This window comes from Strongylocentrotus purpuratus, unplaced genomic scaffold (assembly GCF_000002235.5).
Source record: "Strongylocentrotus purpuratus isolate Spur 01 unplaced genomic scaffold, Spur_5.0 spur5_scaffold_2, whole genome shotgun sequence".
Taxonomy (NCBI): Eukaryota; Metazoa; Echinodermata; class Echinoidea; order Camarodonta; family Strongylocentrotidae; genus Strongylocentrotus; species Strongylocentrotus purpuratus.
In genome coordinates, this window is record NW_022145605.1 from 24,100,484 (window position 1) to 24,119,265 (window position 18,782).

Consider the following 18,782-nt stretch of genomic DNA (forward strand, 5'->3'; position numbering starts at 1 on the left):
CTTGCATGAACCTTAAGAACAATTTATTAATATAATCTGTATGATCTAATATTTTAAATGATTAATTTGAAGAATTGTAGTTCTGTCCTAATGAAAGGAAGGATACTGGATACCCCCTTTAAAAATTGGTCCTGTATATATATTTGAAGCGAGCCCTGCTTGGCATTCCGTGGTGTAGGTCACGGGCGGAGATTTTCTTTGATGTTCTGAGATTGTATTCGGGGGTAGATGGGGGAAGGGAAGGGAAGGTGATGACTTCACCAGTTGTGAGGTTGGCGCGCTAGCTGGCTGGCTGGTGGCCTGGCCCATGGTAATGATGTTGAATTATAACGGTCTGCTCTGGACTGATAGGAATAAGGGATGGAACGAGAGAAAGACGGATGGGGAGAAAGAGGAATGATACTGGAAAACAAGAAACTTTCTCTTGCATGAATCTCATAAATCACAAGATTCACAAACGTTTCATGCCGTGAAAATTACTTACTAATATATGACCAAACTTTACAATTTTTGCACCTGCCTGAAGTTTCTTGCTGTGAAAATGGCATTCAGTAAAAAAAATTAAAAAAATAAAAAATAAAAATGTTTATAGGTGTTTTGTTTGTTTGTCTGTTTGTCTGTTGTCTTGTTTAGTCTTGTTTTGTTGTTTGTTTGTTACCAATTAGGTTTTTTGTTTTACAGTACAATGATAAGTAGAAATATAATTGAGAGAGTAGGGGGCTAGGTCGAGAGGAGAAAGTTGGAATGAAATCAAAATGATGAAGTGTGAACATGGAAAGATCGAGAGAAAGAAAGCCGTAAGCTTTTTAGTGTTTGCAAGCTCAACAAGGGCTTAGGTGGAAGGAGGAAGGATGAATAAGTAGAAGAATCGCTGCTAGCATTCTCCTGAGAAAATCCGAAAAGAGCTCTTGTGAGCAAACAACCAACAACGAAAAACAAAACATAGCAAATTCACTTGGGAATATCCCGATGTAGTGGGGATAAGTCTTCACTGCTGGCTAGCCAAAGTGATTGTGACAGGACGCTTGTTTAATGTCCACCGGCGGCACATGATGTCTTGATTAAGCATACATTTCCAAAAATCATTGGATAATTAATAGAGAGAGATCTCAGTCCCCTGTGAGAGCAATTAGAATGGTTGGAAGGTCTGCGACAATGACAATGTGTTTTGCATAGATAAGAGGCCAAAGACCCTTTTTTTTTTTTTTATTACTTCTTACTTCTTCTTTTAGTTTTTAAGCTATAAGCAAGTTCTAACAGTATTTTCTTGCTCCTGTATTCTTCACTTCCGGATATAACCCTTACTTGTGTGCCTCTACCTCTTTCACTTACTATCTCTGCCCATTTTTAAAAATAAATTTCTGTTATTTTTCACTCTAGTCTCTTTTTTCCCCTCAAACCTTTTCTCATATCCTGTTTCTATCATTCACCATCTCTGTTGTATACTCCATGCCCATATTCTATTTATATTTAAACCCATTGCTGAGTTTGGGCTTTCATCCAAAATGGGTTTAACAAAAGAATTTAGGCTGAGATCCTTTAGTTAAACATGATTTTAGAACCTAGCTCAGATTTGACTGAAATAGTATAGTACAGACCTTTATGTTTTCTCGGCCGAATTCCTATCCTATAAATTCTTTTTTTATCTGTCTTTCACCCTGGCCCTCTGGAAGACTCCATCGCTTTGTTATCAACCTGCAAACTGTTGATTCTTGATGCGATCTCCTCCTGACTGCTTCATCATCACATCCTATATCCATCTACCCACCACCCTTCTCCAATCATCCCAATCCCCTATGCTGTGAAGATCATTCTCCATATAGGCCTGTCTCCATCAGCCCGAGATGGCCAAATAGCTCGCTATTTCCAAACCGGGAAATAAGCCAGATCCCAAAATAGCGGGCTATTTGCTCGGGAATCTTCACAAGATATCTTCGGCTAGTTTGCAAAATAACCCCACTTTTGTGGTCCATCTTCACTAGCCCAAAGACTCAGGAAGATATCTTGATCCCTGCATTCACGTTAATTTGTTAGCTCAAAGGGTCCATCACGCACTACGCATGCGGGAACTCTGAGGACAAATTTCTCGAGCTTGAGTTTCGAGCTGATGAAGGCGTGATTTGTATCTTCGGGCTAATTTCGCCGGATCACAAAATAGCCGGCTATTTGGCCAACTCGGGCTGATGAGGACAAACTATATGGAGCTGTATTCCAGTACACCGGTACACACAAGTTAGTCTGATGTGAGTCATTCAGAATCGTGTGTCACATCATTTTACAGTCAGAATCTTCAAAGACACCATTTGGATTTGGTATTACCAAAACGTTTTTTTGTAAAAATTACCCCCAAATTTGAAATTTGCTTTTAAGTGAAAAACACCAGGACAGCACAGCATACACCTATGAAACTTTGTATATCGTACTTGAGGCCCCATTTCTCTTTTATTGTTTCTCATTTGTTGTCCATATACCAAATAACCTAAATTCTCCCTCTTCTTCCATTTCCATCTTCTTCCATTTCCATCTTTGTCTCTTCTACTGGTATCCTTTTTTCCCTGTGTTCCTTTTTTTCCTGTGTTCCCCCCCCCCCCCCCCCCCCCCCCCCCCCGTGTTCCTTTTTTGCAGTGTCATTCCTTTATTGTAAATCACTGTATTTTTTGGAACCAATTTTGTTAATATATTGTATTTTAATGTCATTTTGTATCTTTTGTAAATTCAAATTGTTCCAGCCGTTGGCTGCTATTTTGAATGTATGTTTTTTTAAAATTCAATTAACCCATCCAAATCAAATCAAATATATTTTAATCATTTTTGATATTGTTAATTGTATTATTTGATATTCAACCTTTTTATTATTTTTAAATTCCTTCAGAATTTATGGTATACGACCGCCAGATTTGGAGCGAGCCTTTAAGAGGCGTTCTCTGTCTCTCTCTCACCCCCCCCCCCCCACACCTCTCTCTCTCTCTCCCCACCTCTCTCCCTCCTTATTTATATCCTAAACTTGATAAATGATGAGTTGATCGCTCCAAATTTTCCATGCGCCAAGCGGCCATGTAGAGCGCCATAGTGGCATGAACTATAACAACTCTGGCAAATGGTTGACTGCAAGCAAGAAATGATTCATCCCAGTTATACCAGGGATTCAATTCCTGTAATTTTCAACAGTGAGAGGACGGGTGTACAAAAATGCAGATAACACAAGCAAACATTCCCTTACAAATTCTCCCCTTTTTTGTACTGTGAGTCATTTTGTTGACTCTTTGGTTAGCTAGGAGAATCATCTCTTCGAACTGGTTCACAGGTTCTAATAATTGAAGTGGAAAATGATTAAAATATTGAGGGAAGATGAGTGACCCTAAATTTGTGATAGTTCTCACTTCTTTAGTTTTGCATTTTTTTTGTTGGGGGGGGGGGGTGAGGGAGAGGGGGGGGGGAAGTTAAATGCAAGAAATATTTATGAATCTCTGAATCTAGGGTGTGGATCAAATATCAATAATGAAACCTTAAAAATGTCTTGGTATTGAGAAAGTGAATAGGATAGTGACGAATCCCTTTTATTTCTTCTTGAATATCATTTAAAATATACTTCTTTTGACTATCGAATTTCAATTTTTTTCTTCTGTTTTACTGCCCCAGGATACACCATTTTACTGTTTCACTTTTTTAAATATAATCCGATACTGTAATCTTTTCCAACCAAGTACATTGTCGCAAAGGAAATCGCAGGAACTGTCCTGGTAAATAGCACTTAATTAGTTTTACGTTACTTCATGATTTAATTGATGTAGATGATTAATACAAGGTTTTCAGGGAATTTAATCTTTCCTGTCCGAGTCTCAAAAAAGCTACCAGAAGCATTACGTTAATAACTGAAAATGCATTATTTCTAAACTTTTAGGTATTTGAAACTTCATTCAAATCTCATGAAATCCCTTACATCTGTACATCTGCTCCAGAAGCATTTTTATTAGGATGCAGTTGATCTACCTCTGCATATAAATGTAAGTTTTGCATTTTATTTTTATCTTGAAGATTTTCTTGAGGTTTATCGCTATGTCAACAACGTCATACAGCTTTAAAAAATATCAATATTGATTTGAAATTGAGAATCAAGCGGGAATGAATAATCCTCGTATCCTGCTGATCATGAAGAAAAAGATATTCTCTGTTCAGAGCCAGGAGGGCATTAAATCTATGTTAAAGTATATGAGTCAATGCCCAACTGGCTCCAAACATGTGATATCTTTTACAATCTCTGTGCGAGATATCGATTAGTATCGATGTATATGTAACCATAACTGTGCAAGCGTGATATTATTCGTAGAATTCCATCGATTTTTAGCTATATTTTCAGGATGCATATGTTATTCATAAAGGAAAGATTTCATTTGATTTGATTTTGCTTCTGATGATTTGATTAAGACAGCCTTCCTTTATCCCATTTTTATCACTTGTCCTACCCCGGGAATAAACAAAAATAGAGTTATGGCAATTATTAGTTATCAAGCTTATCCTCTGGTTCAATCAGATTTGTTATCATCTTGCATTTAAAGCGGAGTTTAATTCATCATGAGTAAGAAAGAAGGAGGGAGAGGGGGCGGAGAGAGAGAGAGAGAGAGAGAGAGAAAGAAAGAAAGAAAGAAAGAAAGAAAGAAAGAAAGAAAGAAAGAAGAGAGAGGGACAGAGAGAAAGAGACTGGACATACTGGACAGAGAGAGAGAGAGAGAGAGAGAGAGAGAGAGAGAGACTGGACAGAGAGAGCAGGTAGAGAGACAGAGAGAAGGAGGGGACCACAAAAGAGATATGGGAGCTGCGAATGCTATACTCCTGGGATTAATACATCGTCTAAAACTGGGAGCAATGGGGAATAGATGCAATCCACACCTTCATTTATTAGATGCAAGTAAAAACCAAGTGCTATTGAGAAACTGGAACATTTCTGCACAACAAATATTCAGGATAGAGATGGAAAGGTTTTGTAACTCATGAATTCTGTTTCAAAGGGCACAAGGAGTCCCCTTGGATTAGAGATTAGAAGACGTTATGAATAAGCCACCGACTGGCCTGCCTGCCTGTGTCCCTGCTCCCGACCGATTGCTGGACAGTTCTTCAAAGGTCAAGCGGAGAATAATAAACTCTCTCCAGTTGTCAGTGCCGATGTATCTATCCTTAAGAGTAAGAGAGTGAATACTCTATAAAGGAACCCTTGCTTTCTTCACAGAAAAAACAACCATTCTTCTTGCGGCTTCCCTTCCTCCCCCATCACATCTTGTTTTGAATCGCACTCCTCCGTGGTAATGACTTAAAAGTCTCAACTTCCAGTCCGTGATACGAGACGTCACCAGCGACGGAAGAGAGGAATCCGTCTTCCCGGGTGTTTTTTTGTCGAGGATGAGAGGGGGGAGAAGAAGATGGAGTGTGATTCACTTTGAAATTGGTTTGTTTTGGAGACCTCGGCATCACTCACTGCTATGAAACGAAAGACAGTGAAGATGCAATGTGATGGCTAAATACAGGATGTGATGCTTTAGAGGTAGAAGGGCAATAAGTCATATTCTAAAAAACGGAGCTAACACCCTTCCGGCTCCAAACAGAAGATATTTTGATCCGTTTAAAATGAAAAATAACAATGAGGAACCCACTCAACGTTTCATGAGCCGCTTTATAGCTTCGAAACAATCATAATTATTTTCTCCACTCCTAAACGACACCTGTTGGTGTAAAATGGGGACTAGAAAGACATTAAAAATGAGTTGAGGCCTTTTTGCCCCAGGGTAGATGGCGAATGAGAATTAACATGTTGACATCTACTGAAGATTAATTGCATTACCAAGGAACTGAAATATCCGCCATTTAAGCCCTTTTTGAGAAAGAAAAAAAAGGATAGCTGGAATATGCAGAGCCTGTATGGGGTAGTTTACATTTAGTTAATATTTTGCGATGACTTCCAATTTCTCTCTCTTTCTCTCTCTCTCTTCAATATTTCTCTTTCTCTTTCTCTCTCTCTTCAATATTTCTCTGTCTCTTTCTCTCTCTCTTCCTTCAATATTTCTCTGTCTCTTTCTCTCTCTCTTCAATATTTCCGTCTCTTTCTCTCTTCAACATTTCCGTCTCTTTCTCTCTCTTTTCAATATCTCTGTCTCTTTCTCTCTCTCTTCAATATTTCTCTTTCTCTCTCTCTTCAATATTTCTCTCTCTCTATCTCTATCTCTATCTCTCTCTTCAATATCTCTTTCTCTCTCATGATTACTCATTGTCATCGGCCACTTCTTGTGATTGGGGAAGCTGGGGGAGGATGGGAGGGGGGGGGGGGGTGACAAATCAGACCAATTGATTGACAGGTGGAAAATTAGCATAGGCATGTAGCGTGAGTGGATCTCAAGAGGCTGTGCGCTCGTGCTCAGGGCAAATTGGCAACAAAGATCAGCAGGAAAGGAAGAAGAGAAGATTTTTGTGTTTACAGAATAGGGGATGGTGGGATGGGATAAAAGGGGTGTTGATTGAAGATGTTGATGAAGGAAAGAAAAGGATAGGGAAGGAAAAGAAGAGGATGAGTAGGATGAAGATGGAGAGGAAACAAGATGGGGCAGTATGATGAGAAACATTCTTATGCAACAGTATGAAAAAAAGACATATATTCAAGTAGTGATGTACATTTAGATGTAAATGACAGAACTTGATTATAAACTAATGATGAATTAAAAACAAAAAGAAAAGAAAAGGATGGGGAAGGAGAAGAGGAGGATGAGAAGGATGAAGACGGAGAGGAAAAGGGAAAGGGGCAGTATGATGAGAAAGTTCTGATGCAACTCAATAAACCGAAGACAAATAATTTGCAGAGAAAAGATTAGTGATTTACATGTAAAAACAATTATATGTAAATGGCAGATCTTTATTTTAAAATAACGATGAATAAAATACATGTTCTTGGAAATTAGTTTAAAGATGGAGAGGGGAAAAGGTGTGTCAGTGTGGATGAATCTAGAATGATTATTAGGAGGAGGATTAAGTGAAAAGACAATGAATGTAGTGAAGAGATGGTTTAATGAATGAGGAAGACCAATTATGTGGATGTCAGGAAATCGAGAGGTGAAATGATTGAGGGGACAATCGATGAAACACAATGAGTGAAGCAGAATTAAGAGGAGTAAAGTAAAATTGACAAACTTGACCAAACGTGGGCAGTGGTAGGGACAAAATGTTAGTGACAGAGAGTGATATAGAAGGTGGTTAAGAAGAAAATTAGCAAGGTTAGAAACTGTACGGAATGATGGTAGAGGGGGGAGATTAAGAATGAAAGGAAGATAAATTGGTTGAGAAAAAGAACATGGCAGTGAATAGGAGGAGAGACCAAAAAATAAAGAATGTGTATGACATTAGAAAATATGTTATGCTTCAGAGAGGCATACAGACATGAGCATTGGCAAAAATCAATACAGCGGATCCATAGAGGACCTTCTGTTACATTCATCAACACTTGTAGGATGTTTTCCATCTCGAGCATGAACAGATTTTTTTGCTTATCTAATCTTCATTCTTCACACAAATACTCCCTGATTCCCTCAAAGCAAAAATCATTAGAGGAGCTCGGGGCATTTTTTTAAGCCCAACGATTTTCTCCTGTCACTGGGATGCGGTGGAGGCAGAAAAGATTGGTTTCCATGGCGATAAGATCCTCTCGGAGCCACGGTGAGAGAGAGGGTTGACCCGGTGGGGGATGAGTCAGGAGGGGTATTGATCTACGTCTGATGTGGACATGTTGATTGGCAGGCGGCGCACAGGCCAGAGGGGTTATGTTTTGCGTCAAGTGGACACGGAGGCTCGCTTTTATCATCCATGGATGGGGTTGAGCGTGTTTGCTCGTCGCTTCCACTCACTCGTTGGTTCAGTCGAAAGAGACGAATCGTTTCTGATTTCCCTCTTACCCGGTCTTATTTGCTCTATTACTATTTGCTCAGTGACTTAATTTTTTTCAGGAGAGGCTTCACGATGAGTAGCCGTTTGATAAATAGACAATGTTGAAGCTGCGTTCATTCACTTACTTGATTACTGGAAATGCAGATATCTTAAATGCATGAGAAGTAAATTAATTGATGCGTGTATGAGAACAAGATCAGATGATGCAGACTTTTCCAAAATCTAGTAATGAAACTGTCTGATGCAATGAGCTTAGTCATTATACTCCCATGTACATATGGCAAAATCGTTTCCTAATCTATTAGATCCAATGCTGAATTTGCCATGTTCCTTTCCCCATCTCTCTCTCTCTCTCTCTCTCTCTCTCTCTCTCTCTCTCTCTCTCTCGCTTGCCTTCCTTTGCTTTCTCTTTCATTTTTTTCTCTGTCTCCCAGTTTTGTATATGAAAATGTGGATTGAAAATTGAAATACATGTAAGCAAGAAGGATTTTAAGAGTGGGTGAATTAAAAAAAAAAAAAATGATCATTTGTAAGCTCAGATGCCAGTCAGCCCTATGTATAGAGAAACTCACGTTTAGTTAAGAAGAAGGTTGAGTTCTGGGAAAGGTGAAAGGAAAAGGTGAAAAATAATGTGTGAGCTTTTTCATTCTTTTTATGTTAGTGTGGAAGAGTGTCATAGAAAAAGAAAAGGATTGCACTTCAAATGCCCATACATGTATATTCGAAACATGACAACAGCTTAAGTTTGTGGACCACACTTTCATGCCACATGGTTGTGTAGCCCCATATACACATTTCTGTGTACAATGCATGCAACTTTATTTATGAATTGATTCTGACATATTTTGATGATGAGACAATAACAAAGCATCATTTTATTTTTTACATCATACACTTTTTTGTGTATGGTGCATGCAACTTTTAGCAAGACTATTTCATTGACGATAGTGATTTATGAATTGAGTCTTACCTATTTTAACGATGAGACAATAACCAAGCATTTTGTGTTTTTTCTTCTTCAGTTGGAAGCAGAGAAGTCTGCTCCGTTGGATCGTCCTATCGTATTATTGACCGGTCAAGATGCCCATAAGCTGATGGAGATAGTCAACCAGGTGGAGGAGGCCTGGGCTAGGATACAACCCCCTCCTCAACTCAACCCAGACCCGGTAAGTCTCACAGTACCCAACATTAGGGACTTTTCGATTTGCTCGTTCACTAGTAGACTGCTACATATGCAGTCATTTTTTAAAGCAGGGTTGTTGAGGCACGCTGACTGTTGTTTGTTAACCGTTTGATTTCACATGACGACGTCGCTCGCTCAGTGATGTCGTGTATAATGTTCACGCTCACACAAAATTTGATCGAATAGCTAAAGATCCAACACCAAATTCGGCGCATGGGACTGTACTCGATGATTATGCTGCAACATTTGGCAATGCATAGATAAAATGTGTTCATTTTATGGATTAATCTGCAACAATCTAGATTTAAGGGAAATTACAGACAAGAGAATGTGGTAATTTTAGAGAGCTTACGCTTCCACGTCTCTCCACTTGCAGAATTAGGTCAATTGGGTCCATTTTGTGACGTCAATATGCTGTTTCATATCTTAAAAAAATTGCTTACGAATATTACCGTCACATATTTTGAAACTACTGCAAAACAGGGGAGAACACGTTCAAGAATTCTGCTACGAACGATGAGCCCCCTCCAATTAAGGAAAAATATTAAACTTAATATCGTTGAATTTCCAATTCAGTTCTCTGATGACTCTAAGTAAATGTGATATAATTACAGGTTCGGAAAGATTTAATCACATGACTAATCATGTGACTGATTCATGGAAACAGTCTACTCCCCAAACTGCCGGCTCATTTTCAAACCGTGTAATTGTAGAGAATCTCTGGAGAATACTGGGAGTCAGCTTAAGCAAACAACAAGCAGATGAAGGGAAGGAAAGTGGATGAAGGCAGGACGACTAGGTCGACTTCGATTCCAAAAATTACTTCTGTCACTTTCACCTCCCAAAACTAAATGAGATTCTTGTCCAACAAATTGGTTTTGAGAAGATCTCGGTCAGAGGCTGAAACAAACAAAAGAGGGAGGGAGATGAAGGGAGAGAGGGATAATGAGGAAAGAGTGGTAGAGAGAGGGAGGAGGGGGGGGGGGGGGGGAGAAAGAGGAGGGAAAATTGTAATAGTGTCAAATATCAGAGCACGGAAATCTGAGGCAAAGCAGCATGCACCGTGAAACCACATCTCATGTGACTGGATTGACAGTGTGCCTCCAGCATGAAGCGAAGATTTGCTCAATTTTCCATTCCTTGCAACCCCCCCCCCCCCCCCCCCCCCCGAAAAAGAATTGTAACTCAAACACCCATTTTCTCCAATTTCTGCTCCATTAGGGAGAAGGTGATTGTCCTCCTCCTCGCGTAGATTAGAAAATGAATTCTGTTAATACCTCACACGGCTGCGGGGAATAGTGCAGACAGAAAAAAATGAAAAATGCAAACTTACATTTCAAGCAATCTCTCTCTCTCTGTCTCTCTATGTCTTACACCTTCACTGTTACTGTCTCTCTCTCTTTCTTTGTTTCTCTCTCTCTCTCTCTCTCTCTCTCTCTCTTTCAATGTCTCTCTGTCTCTTTCTCTTACATGATCTCATCCTACCTCTCACTATCTCTTGCTATATATACACTTACATCCCTCTCTTTCTCCTTCTCTCTCTCTCTCTCTCTTTCCTTTTCTCTTTCTCTCTCTCTCTCTCTCTCTCTCTCATCCTCCCCCTCACTGTCTCTCACTCTCTGTCTCTTTCTCTCTCTCTCTCTCTCTCTCTCTCTCTCTCTCTCATCCTCCCCTCACTGTCTCTCACTCTCTATCTCTCTATCTCTTTCTCTCTTTCAATATTTCTCTGTCTCTTTCTCTCTCTCTCTCTCTCTCTCTCTCTCTCTCTCTCTCTCTCTCATCCTCCCCTCACTGTCTCTCACTCTCTATCTCTCTATCTCTTTCTCTCTTTCAATATTTCTCTGTCTCTTTCTCTCTCTCTCTCTCTCTCTCTCATCCTCCCCCTCACTGTCTCTCACTCTCTATCTCTCTATCTCTTTCTCTCTTTCAATATTTCTCTGTCTCTTTCTCTCTCATGATCTCCTCCTACCTCTCCCTATCTCTCTATCACTGTATCTTTCTCTCATGATCTCCAAAAAACCTTTTGTGGTATTTTTTTTTTGTATGTGTCCTACTTCTGTCTCACTTGAGATGACTTCTCCGAAAAGCTTTCAGAAATGAAATTCATATCACTAGTGATCCCTAAGCATGACACTTGTTACTGCTTCAAACACACAAACAAGGGTATTATATATTTACATGTATACTGGTGACGAGATACGATTCGTTTTCCTTTGCGTCGGTCAGGTTTGGAATAGATACGGAATTGAAATTCATGACTACTCATCTGTGAGTAATATAAAGCTGTGACTTTTCTGCTGAAACGAGGGGCCATTAAAATGCATGAAAAACTTTAGTAAGCTGTCTCTCAATTCAGCCCCGAGGCGCTGGAATATGTATTCTTTTTTTCCTCCCTTTTTCACATGTTGTCAGTATAATAATAAAGTTTATTTATGGCCAACAGCAGAACAGAAATGAGGGAAATTAATTTATTGCAACCATCTTTATATGAATGACTAATTTGCATCTGTTATTAGTGACTTCGTTATTTGTATTTTGGAAGTCATGGCTAAATATTAACTGAATGCACGTGCTAGTGGAATCTGTAAATCAAGAACAACTTTCAGGAAATGATGTGGAATATGTATTGAAATCACATCACATGTAGTCTTTTTTATGGATAATGAACTGAAGTTCCATTTCTTCCAATCTTTCACAGCTGATAATTTATTATTTCATATTTTGTTCCCTTGTCAATTTTACCTCTCATCACATGATACATTGGAATAGAGATATAAGGTTAGTATATTTTATGAGGAACCTAAATGCTGCAAGCAACCTTTGTTGCATTTACATGTAGCTATGCCAATTAATGCTAATGCCATTTAACTTGTCTTTTAGTGAACTTTCAATGATAAGGTGATGGTATTGATATTTTAATAACATAGGTTAATTACTATAGAATGCTGTGTTGAATTCCTGTTGCTGTGTTTTAGTCATAATTGATGAGTTTTCTCAATCCTGACGTCACCATCGCTTCTATTCTCAAAATTTTCTCAGAGAGATTTTTTTTTGTTTTAATTATTACTTTGTTGTTATTCATAACTAGAGTCTAATCTGCACTGAGTTTCAGTCATACTGCAAGATTCCCATATTTCTGTTGATTTTGAATTCATTTTTTAGCCTTGTTATTTAATTCTTGACTTGCTGATGGGATATTTTGCTGAAAGGTTCCAGGCTTGTTACTGAGTTGTTGTCTTTTTCAATGAGGCCAATATTGCTGGTGGGTTTTTCTAACGCGGGTATAGGCCTAGTCGCTGTTTCAAATCTTCCGTCAGTGTTCGGAAAGTTTGCTGACGTAGAGTCTTGCAGAGTTTGGAAACGTTTTTGTACTCTAATTATGGTAATGGGTGTGATTATGATGATGATAATGAAGATGGTCATGATGGTAATAATTATAATAGAGTGTTTATTATGCCAACTCCATATGGATGATGCACTTAAGGTGCGAAAGAAAAGAAGAAATAAGAACATGACAAAAAACACAAATGAGACAGCTTACTAACTAAAAGTAGATCTACTGGAAAACAATGTTGAACAGATGAGATTGGACATTAATAAGCCTTCATATATTAGCTGAAAGGTTTTATACAGTTCAATATAAGACATTCAACTGATGTCAGTATGATAATGTCTTGTGGTATGCTATAATCCTTTATGGCAAGCATGCAAACTTTATATATGCTACTTAGGCTGAATTTGGAAAATAGGTTACTTATTAGGTGAGACAGGTGCTACTTTTGATTCTGACATTTTTATTTCCTGTTCAGACTTAGAACATATATATATATATACAAAAATCGTTTGAAGAAACATCAAATCAAGAATCATTGTATAGCGAAAGGAACGTACAGACCAGAAAATAACATGTGACGCAAATATTGTAATAAGAGGTCATTGATTTTTGTACAATATGACATTCGGACTCGAGCGAGAGTCTGATTCTTTATTGAGTTTTCATTCTAAACGGCGCTCAAATGTACGTTTTGTAGTACAAAATTGCTGTATATGACATTTAGACTAGAGAAAATAGTAATTACATGTCGTATAGCTATGATCTCCTGTAGCTGTATAGCCGTATAATTCTTGTATAGTGATATGATTAATTCTGGTAGGATTAGAATTTTAGAAAGCAAGAGAACGAGTGCCTGGAGATCTTAAGATTCATTGGCAAACCACAAGAAACCTAACCTGCAATCAATCATGGAGAGGGCTTCGGACGTAACAAAGTCGAATGATCAATCGTCACGGTTTCACCCCAAGAAGAGTCACACGATCTCGCAATTTGAATCCTTGTTTGTCAAATTGGCACAAATCATGCATCTGCAACCTTTCTGGGTTGATCTGCAGTGGATCTTGCATAGTGGTTTGATAATGATGAATGTGGAGGGGGTGTGTGCGGGTTTACTGGCGTAAATAATAATTTTCTGTGTGCTGGAGTTCTCTTAGGATTTGCTGTTGTCTCAGGTGGGATTTTAATAACATTAATATTCAAGTATTTGATTGTTATATTTCCACTGCTCTTTTCCAGTTTACGAGAGTTATTTTGGAGCTTTCCGGAGCTAATTCACGGCTTCCATGTATTTGTTTTTGCTGGTGGGCACTCGTTTTAGTATGTGTGTGCAAGCAGACTTTTAAAGTGACTCGGTAACATTGCCTCAGATTCTGAAACAAAATCCTGGATTTAGCTCATGCTGCAGTCATACTTATAGACCTACCGGTATAGGTCAGTCAGGAATTCCATGACTTTTACAAGCCGATCGCCTGTCTGATTATCAAGATATTTATGATCGGAAGTCAAAATTTAATTTTTCTTTTTCCTAAAAGTTTTTATAACACTACAGTCTATTGGGAAAAATGGGTATGGTAAAACTGGTCACTCAAAGATTTTTACTTTATGAGGCACTTCATGATTATTTTGAAGCGCAATTTTGTTAGGGCTTCAACATACAATATCATAGACACTGATCACACGTAGGGCCATGCATCTCAGATTTAGCATTGTTAAATGATGCCTTTAAGTAAGCTTATCTCGTTCTCAGTTTGCAGCTTTTACACTTATAGTTTTCTGAAGTGAAGGGGAAGGATGGGTTGACAACAATTAAAGGGGAAGCAGAGATGCCAACTATTTCGTTTTTGCTGTATTTGTTCCGTTTTTTCGCTATCAATATGGCAGTACGTTTTTTGTATGTTTTGTTACGTTGTTTTTTTTTTTTTTTAATTTTTTTAATTTTTTTAAATTTTTATGACGTTTGTCTTAATTTCTGATCATTCATGGGCTTTGTGTCGTAAGTGTATTATGCACCTACATCTTCAAATGATGCCCGCAGGATGGTGATACGGGCCCCAAACTGCGCACATTGCGAACAACCCACGTGTAATGTATGCACGTCGCACTCCGATCCGGGTACGTATACGTGGTACTGCCGGGTTTTTTAAGCTGCTCGATTGGGCGATATGTTAAGTTGAGAGATTTTTTCAAAAATACTGTTTTTTGTCCTAAAATATTGTTTTTTGCTCTTAAGAATACTTTTTTTTGTTGAAGAAGGTTGGCATCTCTGGGGAAGGATGATGTATCGACAATAAGCACCCATAATTATTCAGTACTGGCCATTAGTACCATGATCATAGCTCTTTCTGATGCTGCTGGTGTCAAGATTATCATATTTGTTGCTGCTTTTACTATCATCAGGATTCACTGTTATTGTAACCATCATCAATCAATCATTTTTGTAGGCATCCATCATCCATCTTTGGTTATTATTCATTTACTTAATATAAGTATGAATTGTTATTGTCACTCTCCTTTTCTTGCTCTGTCAGTCGGTGTCGATACATCTCCTCCTCCCCTCCTTTCTCCCTTTCTCTGTCTTTCTCTGTCTCTCTGTCTCTCTCTCTGCCTCTCTCCTTCTCTCCCTCCAGTCACTTTGCTTCGAATTCTAGCATCATCTGTCCTTAATTTCAAACCTGTCTTTAAATTCATCTATCATCTATAACATGAAACCAAGTCATCTATCCACTAGTGTATGTTTGTGCTTCTACACTGAATACATTGTACAGTACTTGTAAATGCCCTGATAGTATACAGCACATGCATTTCCAAAGGTTTGGATGAATTCTTTTTCTTGATTTTCAGAATATACCCTCTCTCTAGGGGTAACAGGCTCATGAGGTGATGCCTTAAAGAGACGAATCGTTCCTGTGACTTGTAAATGAATCCAGTCATTCCCAATATGACACTAAGCCGCCTCATGCATATTCATTCATCTGTTGGGTGGTGAGATTACTATACGACGACGACGATGTCAGCTGTGAGTGACATTAATAGCATCTCCACAAAAGTGAAGTCTTTTTTGAGGATCAATTGGGACTTGTTTGTTAATGCTCCCTGTGGCCAAGGCTCAGATTTGTTTCTCATTTTCGTCATAGCTGCCTGATATTGGTATCATATTTTTTCTCATTTGCATCCTTGAAGAGTCTGGCAACGACATCATTCATTCTCTACTGCCGTCATTCTACCTCGGGTTCAAGTTTCTTCATTGTCATCTCAAGGAATGATGTCATCAATGATGTCATTGTCAAAAATACTACTTCAGAAGACAGATTGTCTCGTGATGATATATTTTTGAGAATTACTGACATCATAACAAAAGTACAGGAACAATGAGTATTGATGAAGTGTCTTTGTAGTAGAATGATTCTATCCAGTACATTCAAGTGGAGCAGTTCGGTTGTGCACATAGGAATATTTAAGTTTTTCAACATGTGGTAAAATTAATAATTTAGCTTGAAAATAATTACTTTTACCAATTATTTTTCTTGGTTATGATCTTGTGTATATAATAATATACTTTCTATATGTTTCAGAATACCAAACTGTTTAGATAGAGCCTCCACATGATAAATCTTAGTTTGAATACATTAAACAAACATTTCTTCTCAAAACACACAGAAAGCTATCAAAATGTCCTTTCTCTCTTTATCAAGATGAGTAAAATGCCATGTTGTGAAGCAATGTTATGTTTGAGATGCTGGTAAATTGCCCCCCAACCAGGCCTCTATTTTCACCTCGGGAGGTAAGGAAGCATCCTATTCCTCTATCAAACGTTTGAGTTTCCTTAACAGCCAACCGCCGACTCTGCCATTATGTTGCTGATTTTTCCCCAAATTCAATCAATTTCCAGAGATATTGGCCCGTTTGCGTTCATGGAGAATGATAATGGCGGGGAGGCGCACTCTCGTTGCCTCAGACGAAGTGATGCGCTGTGAGGCGAGGAGCCTCGTTCAATTGCCGCTATTACTCCCTCACTCTACCTAAATCATTCCCTCGTTTATCTCCTCTTATGATCATCTGGGTAGAGCTATCTTGCCTCATCGTTTATCATAGACTTGACTATTTTTTTCCCCTCTCAAGTATTTTTCTTCTTTCTCCCTCTCTCTCTCTTTCTTTCCCCCGATTGCCATTTCCCCTTACATTACACTGCCCCTCATATTTAACTTTTCCTGTTTCTCTCACCCCCCCCCCCCCCCCCCCCCTCCAATTCCCTTTCTTTTTGTCACTGTATATCCTATCTCTATTTCTATGTCTTTCTCTCTCTGTCTCTCTCTCTCTGTCTCTCTCTCTCCTCTTTCTCTCTCTCCTCTTTCTCCTCTGTCGCTCTCTCTCTCTCTCTCTCCTCTGTCGCTCTCTCTCTCTCTCTCCTCTGTCGCTCTCTCTCTCTCTCTCCTCTGTCGCTCTCTCTCTCCTCTGTCGCTCTCTCTCCTCTGTCTCTGTCTCTCTCTCTCTCTCTCTCTCTCTCTCTCCTGAAGCATTTTTTTTCCTTCATCAAAGTGGTTTAGCTTTTAAGATCACACAAATCATTCTTTGCTTTCCTGGTCGATTGTTTAATAGATCAGAAATCAGTTATCTTTTTAGTATCACTCTTTTTTCTTCTCTTTCTTTCTTTCTTTTTTTAATCCAGGGGCTTCTTTCAAATCGGAACAACAGAAAGAAAATAGTAAATGTCATGTGGAAGGAGAGAAGAAAAAGATGTACTTGTACCTGTTGCAAAATCTAGAGGCTTATTGGAAGTCTACTTCTGGGCTATGTTTTACGAGCACCGAGAGCTTACTGCTTCAAGCCTTTATATATTTTGAGCACTTCTTATTTCTTACAATATCTACTTGTGTACATGTACTTTACATTGCAGAATGCAGATGTTAAAATTGATAGGAGCTGTCTAATTTTCCCTTGCCCAAATTAGCAAAATAGTATAAACAAATTAGCTTTTTTCCTTGTCTGAAATTGCCATATCAAATTGTAACATTCTATTTAATTAGAGGATCTATTGAACAAGCACATCACACAGATACTGAAACTACCACCAATTAAGAGCTTAGCTGAAGTTAGCGGCCTAATCGATAGGGAAACCATAGGGGCTGCATTAATTAGTCAGGTATAGAATTGATTTATGTCCCTTTGTGTAAGGCGGCCTGATCGGTCTCTCTTATCCAGTAATAGGGACCGCCTTTGCAGGATAATTGCTCAGTAAGTGAGCAGTTTCTGTGTAATGTTAAGGGGGTGGATCGAGACAGAGGTATTGATTTACTACGCGCTCGTCTGTTCAATCATTCTGTGGTGCGGCAGTGTGTGGCTGCATAGGCCCTGCATTGAAAGATCATGTGGAACTCCAGTGGTAAAACTAGGTGATATTTAAACAAATGTTTGATCATGTTTACAGAAATTGTATATTTATTCTGGAAAAAAATGTTTAGGTTTAAGACATTTTTTGTCTTCATAGTGGCCGTCATAGAGAGGCCGTTGTGAAGACAGGTGTCACTGTACTGTAGCGTTAATATTATGTGCAGTTGGAGGAAATAGTGACATAGACGAGAAGAATGACGTTGTTAGTGTCACAAACCGTTTTTAGAAATATCAGACTCTTGCAAGAAATGCCTCAAGAAGTTTGCAGAAGCTTGTCGTTTTGTAAAGGGCACGTCTTGCGTTCATGAAATGATTGATGGAATCTTTGGAAGGTAGGGAGAATCTTTTGAGTGATATTATCCATTAGCAGCAGGTAAAAATCGTGGGTGCCGTGGCTTATGAGGGATTTAGTTCCATTATTGACTAGCCCCGTTGAGGACACCATCTTTAATTGCCTGTTCAGACTCCTCGAAATTCATACAAAGAGAAATTTATATATAAAAAAAAACGATTATAAAGAATCGTTGCATTGTGAAAGGAGCCTAGAGTAGATTGGAAAACTACATGGTTTAACGAAACGTCATTTAAAGAAACTAATTATGACAAGGGCAGTTGACATGACAGCTGACCGATCATGAGTGTGCGCTCACGATAAGTCAGCACAATTATACAATTTTTTTATGAAACAATGGGACCCTGATTCTTTAACAAGTTTTCGTTTGAAACGATGTTTGAAATGATGTTCAAAGGCGTTTCGCTGTACGTTTCTTCATACCATGTTCGGATTAGGACAAAATAATTATTTATCTTATCGTATAGCTATACGGGTAGCTTTAAAGTATATGTTGGTAGTCTGAGCGCAGGATTATGTACTCGAGGAGGTACTTATACTAAAAGGGCCAGAGACTAGAGAAGAACATCATTGGATTATGTTTAGGATAGGATTTAGTTCATGCT

At 38.6% G+C, this 18,782-nt stretch overlaps 1 protein-coding gene across 1 annotated transcript in view; it reads left to right on the forward strand.

Annotated features, from left to right (window-relative positions):
* The window catches only part of LOC100888221 (E3 ubiquitin-protein ligase ZNRF3), a 49,680-nt gene that overhangs the window by 18,021 nt on the left and 12,877 nt on the right, over positions 1-18,782 (forward strand). Inside the window, exon 3 of the mRNA XM_030992035.1 lies at positions 8,943-9,086. Coding sequence (XP_030847895.1) covers positions 9,015-9,086 — 72 coding nt within the window. The 5' untranslated portion in view covers positions 8,943-9,014. The remainder of the gene's footprint in view (positions 1-8,942; positions 9,087-18,782) is intronic.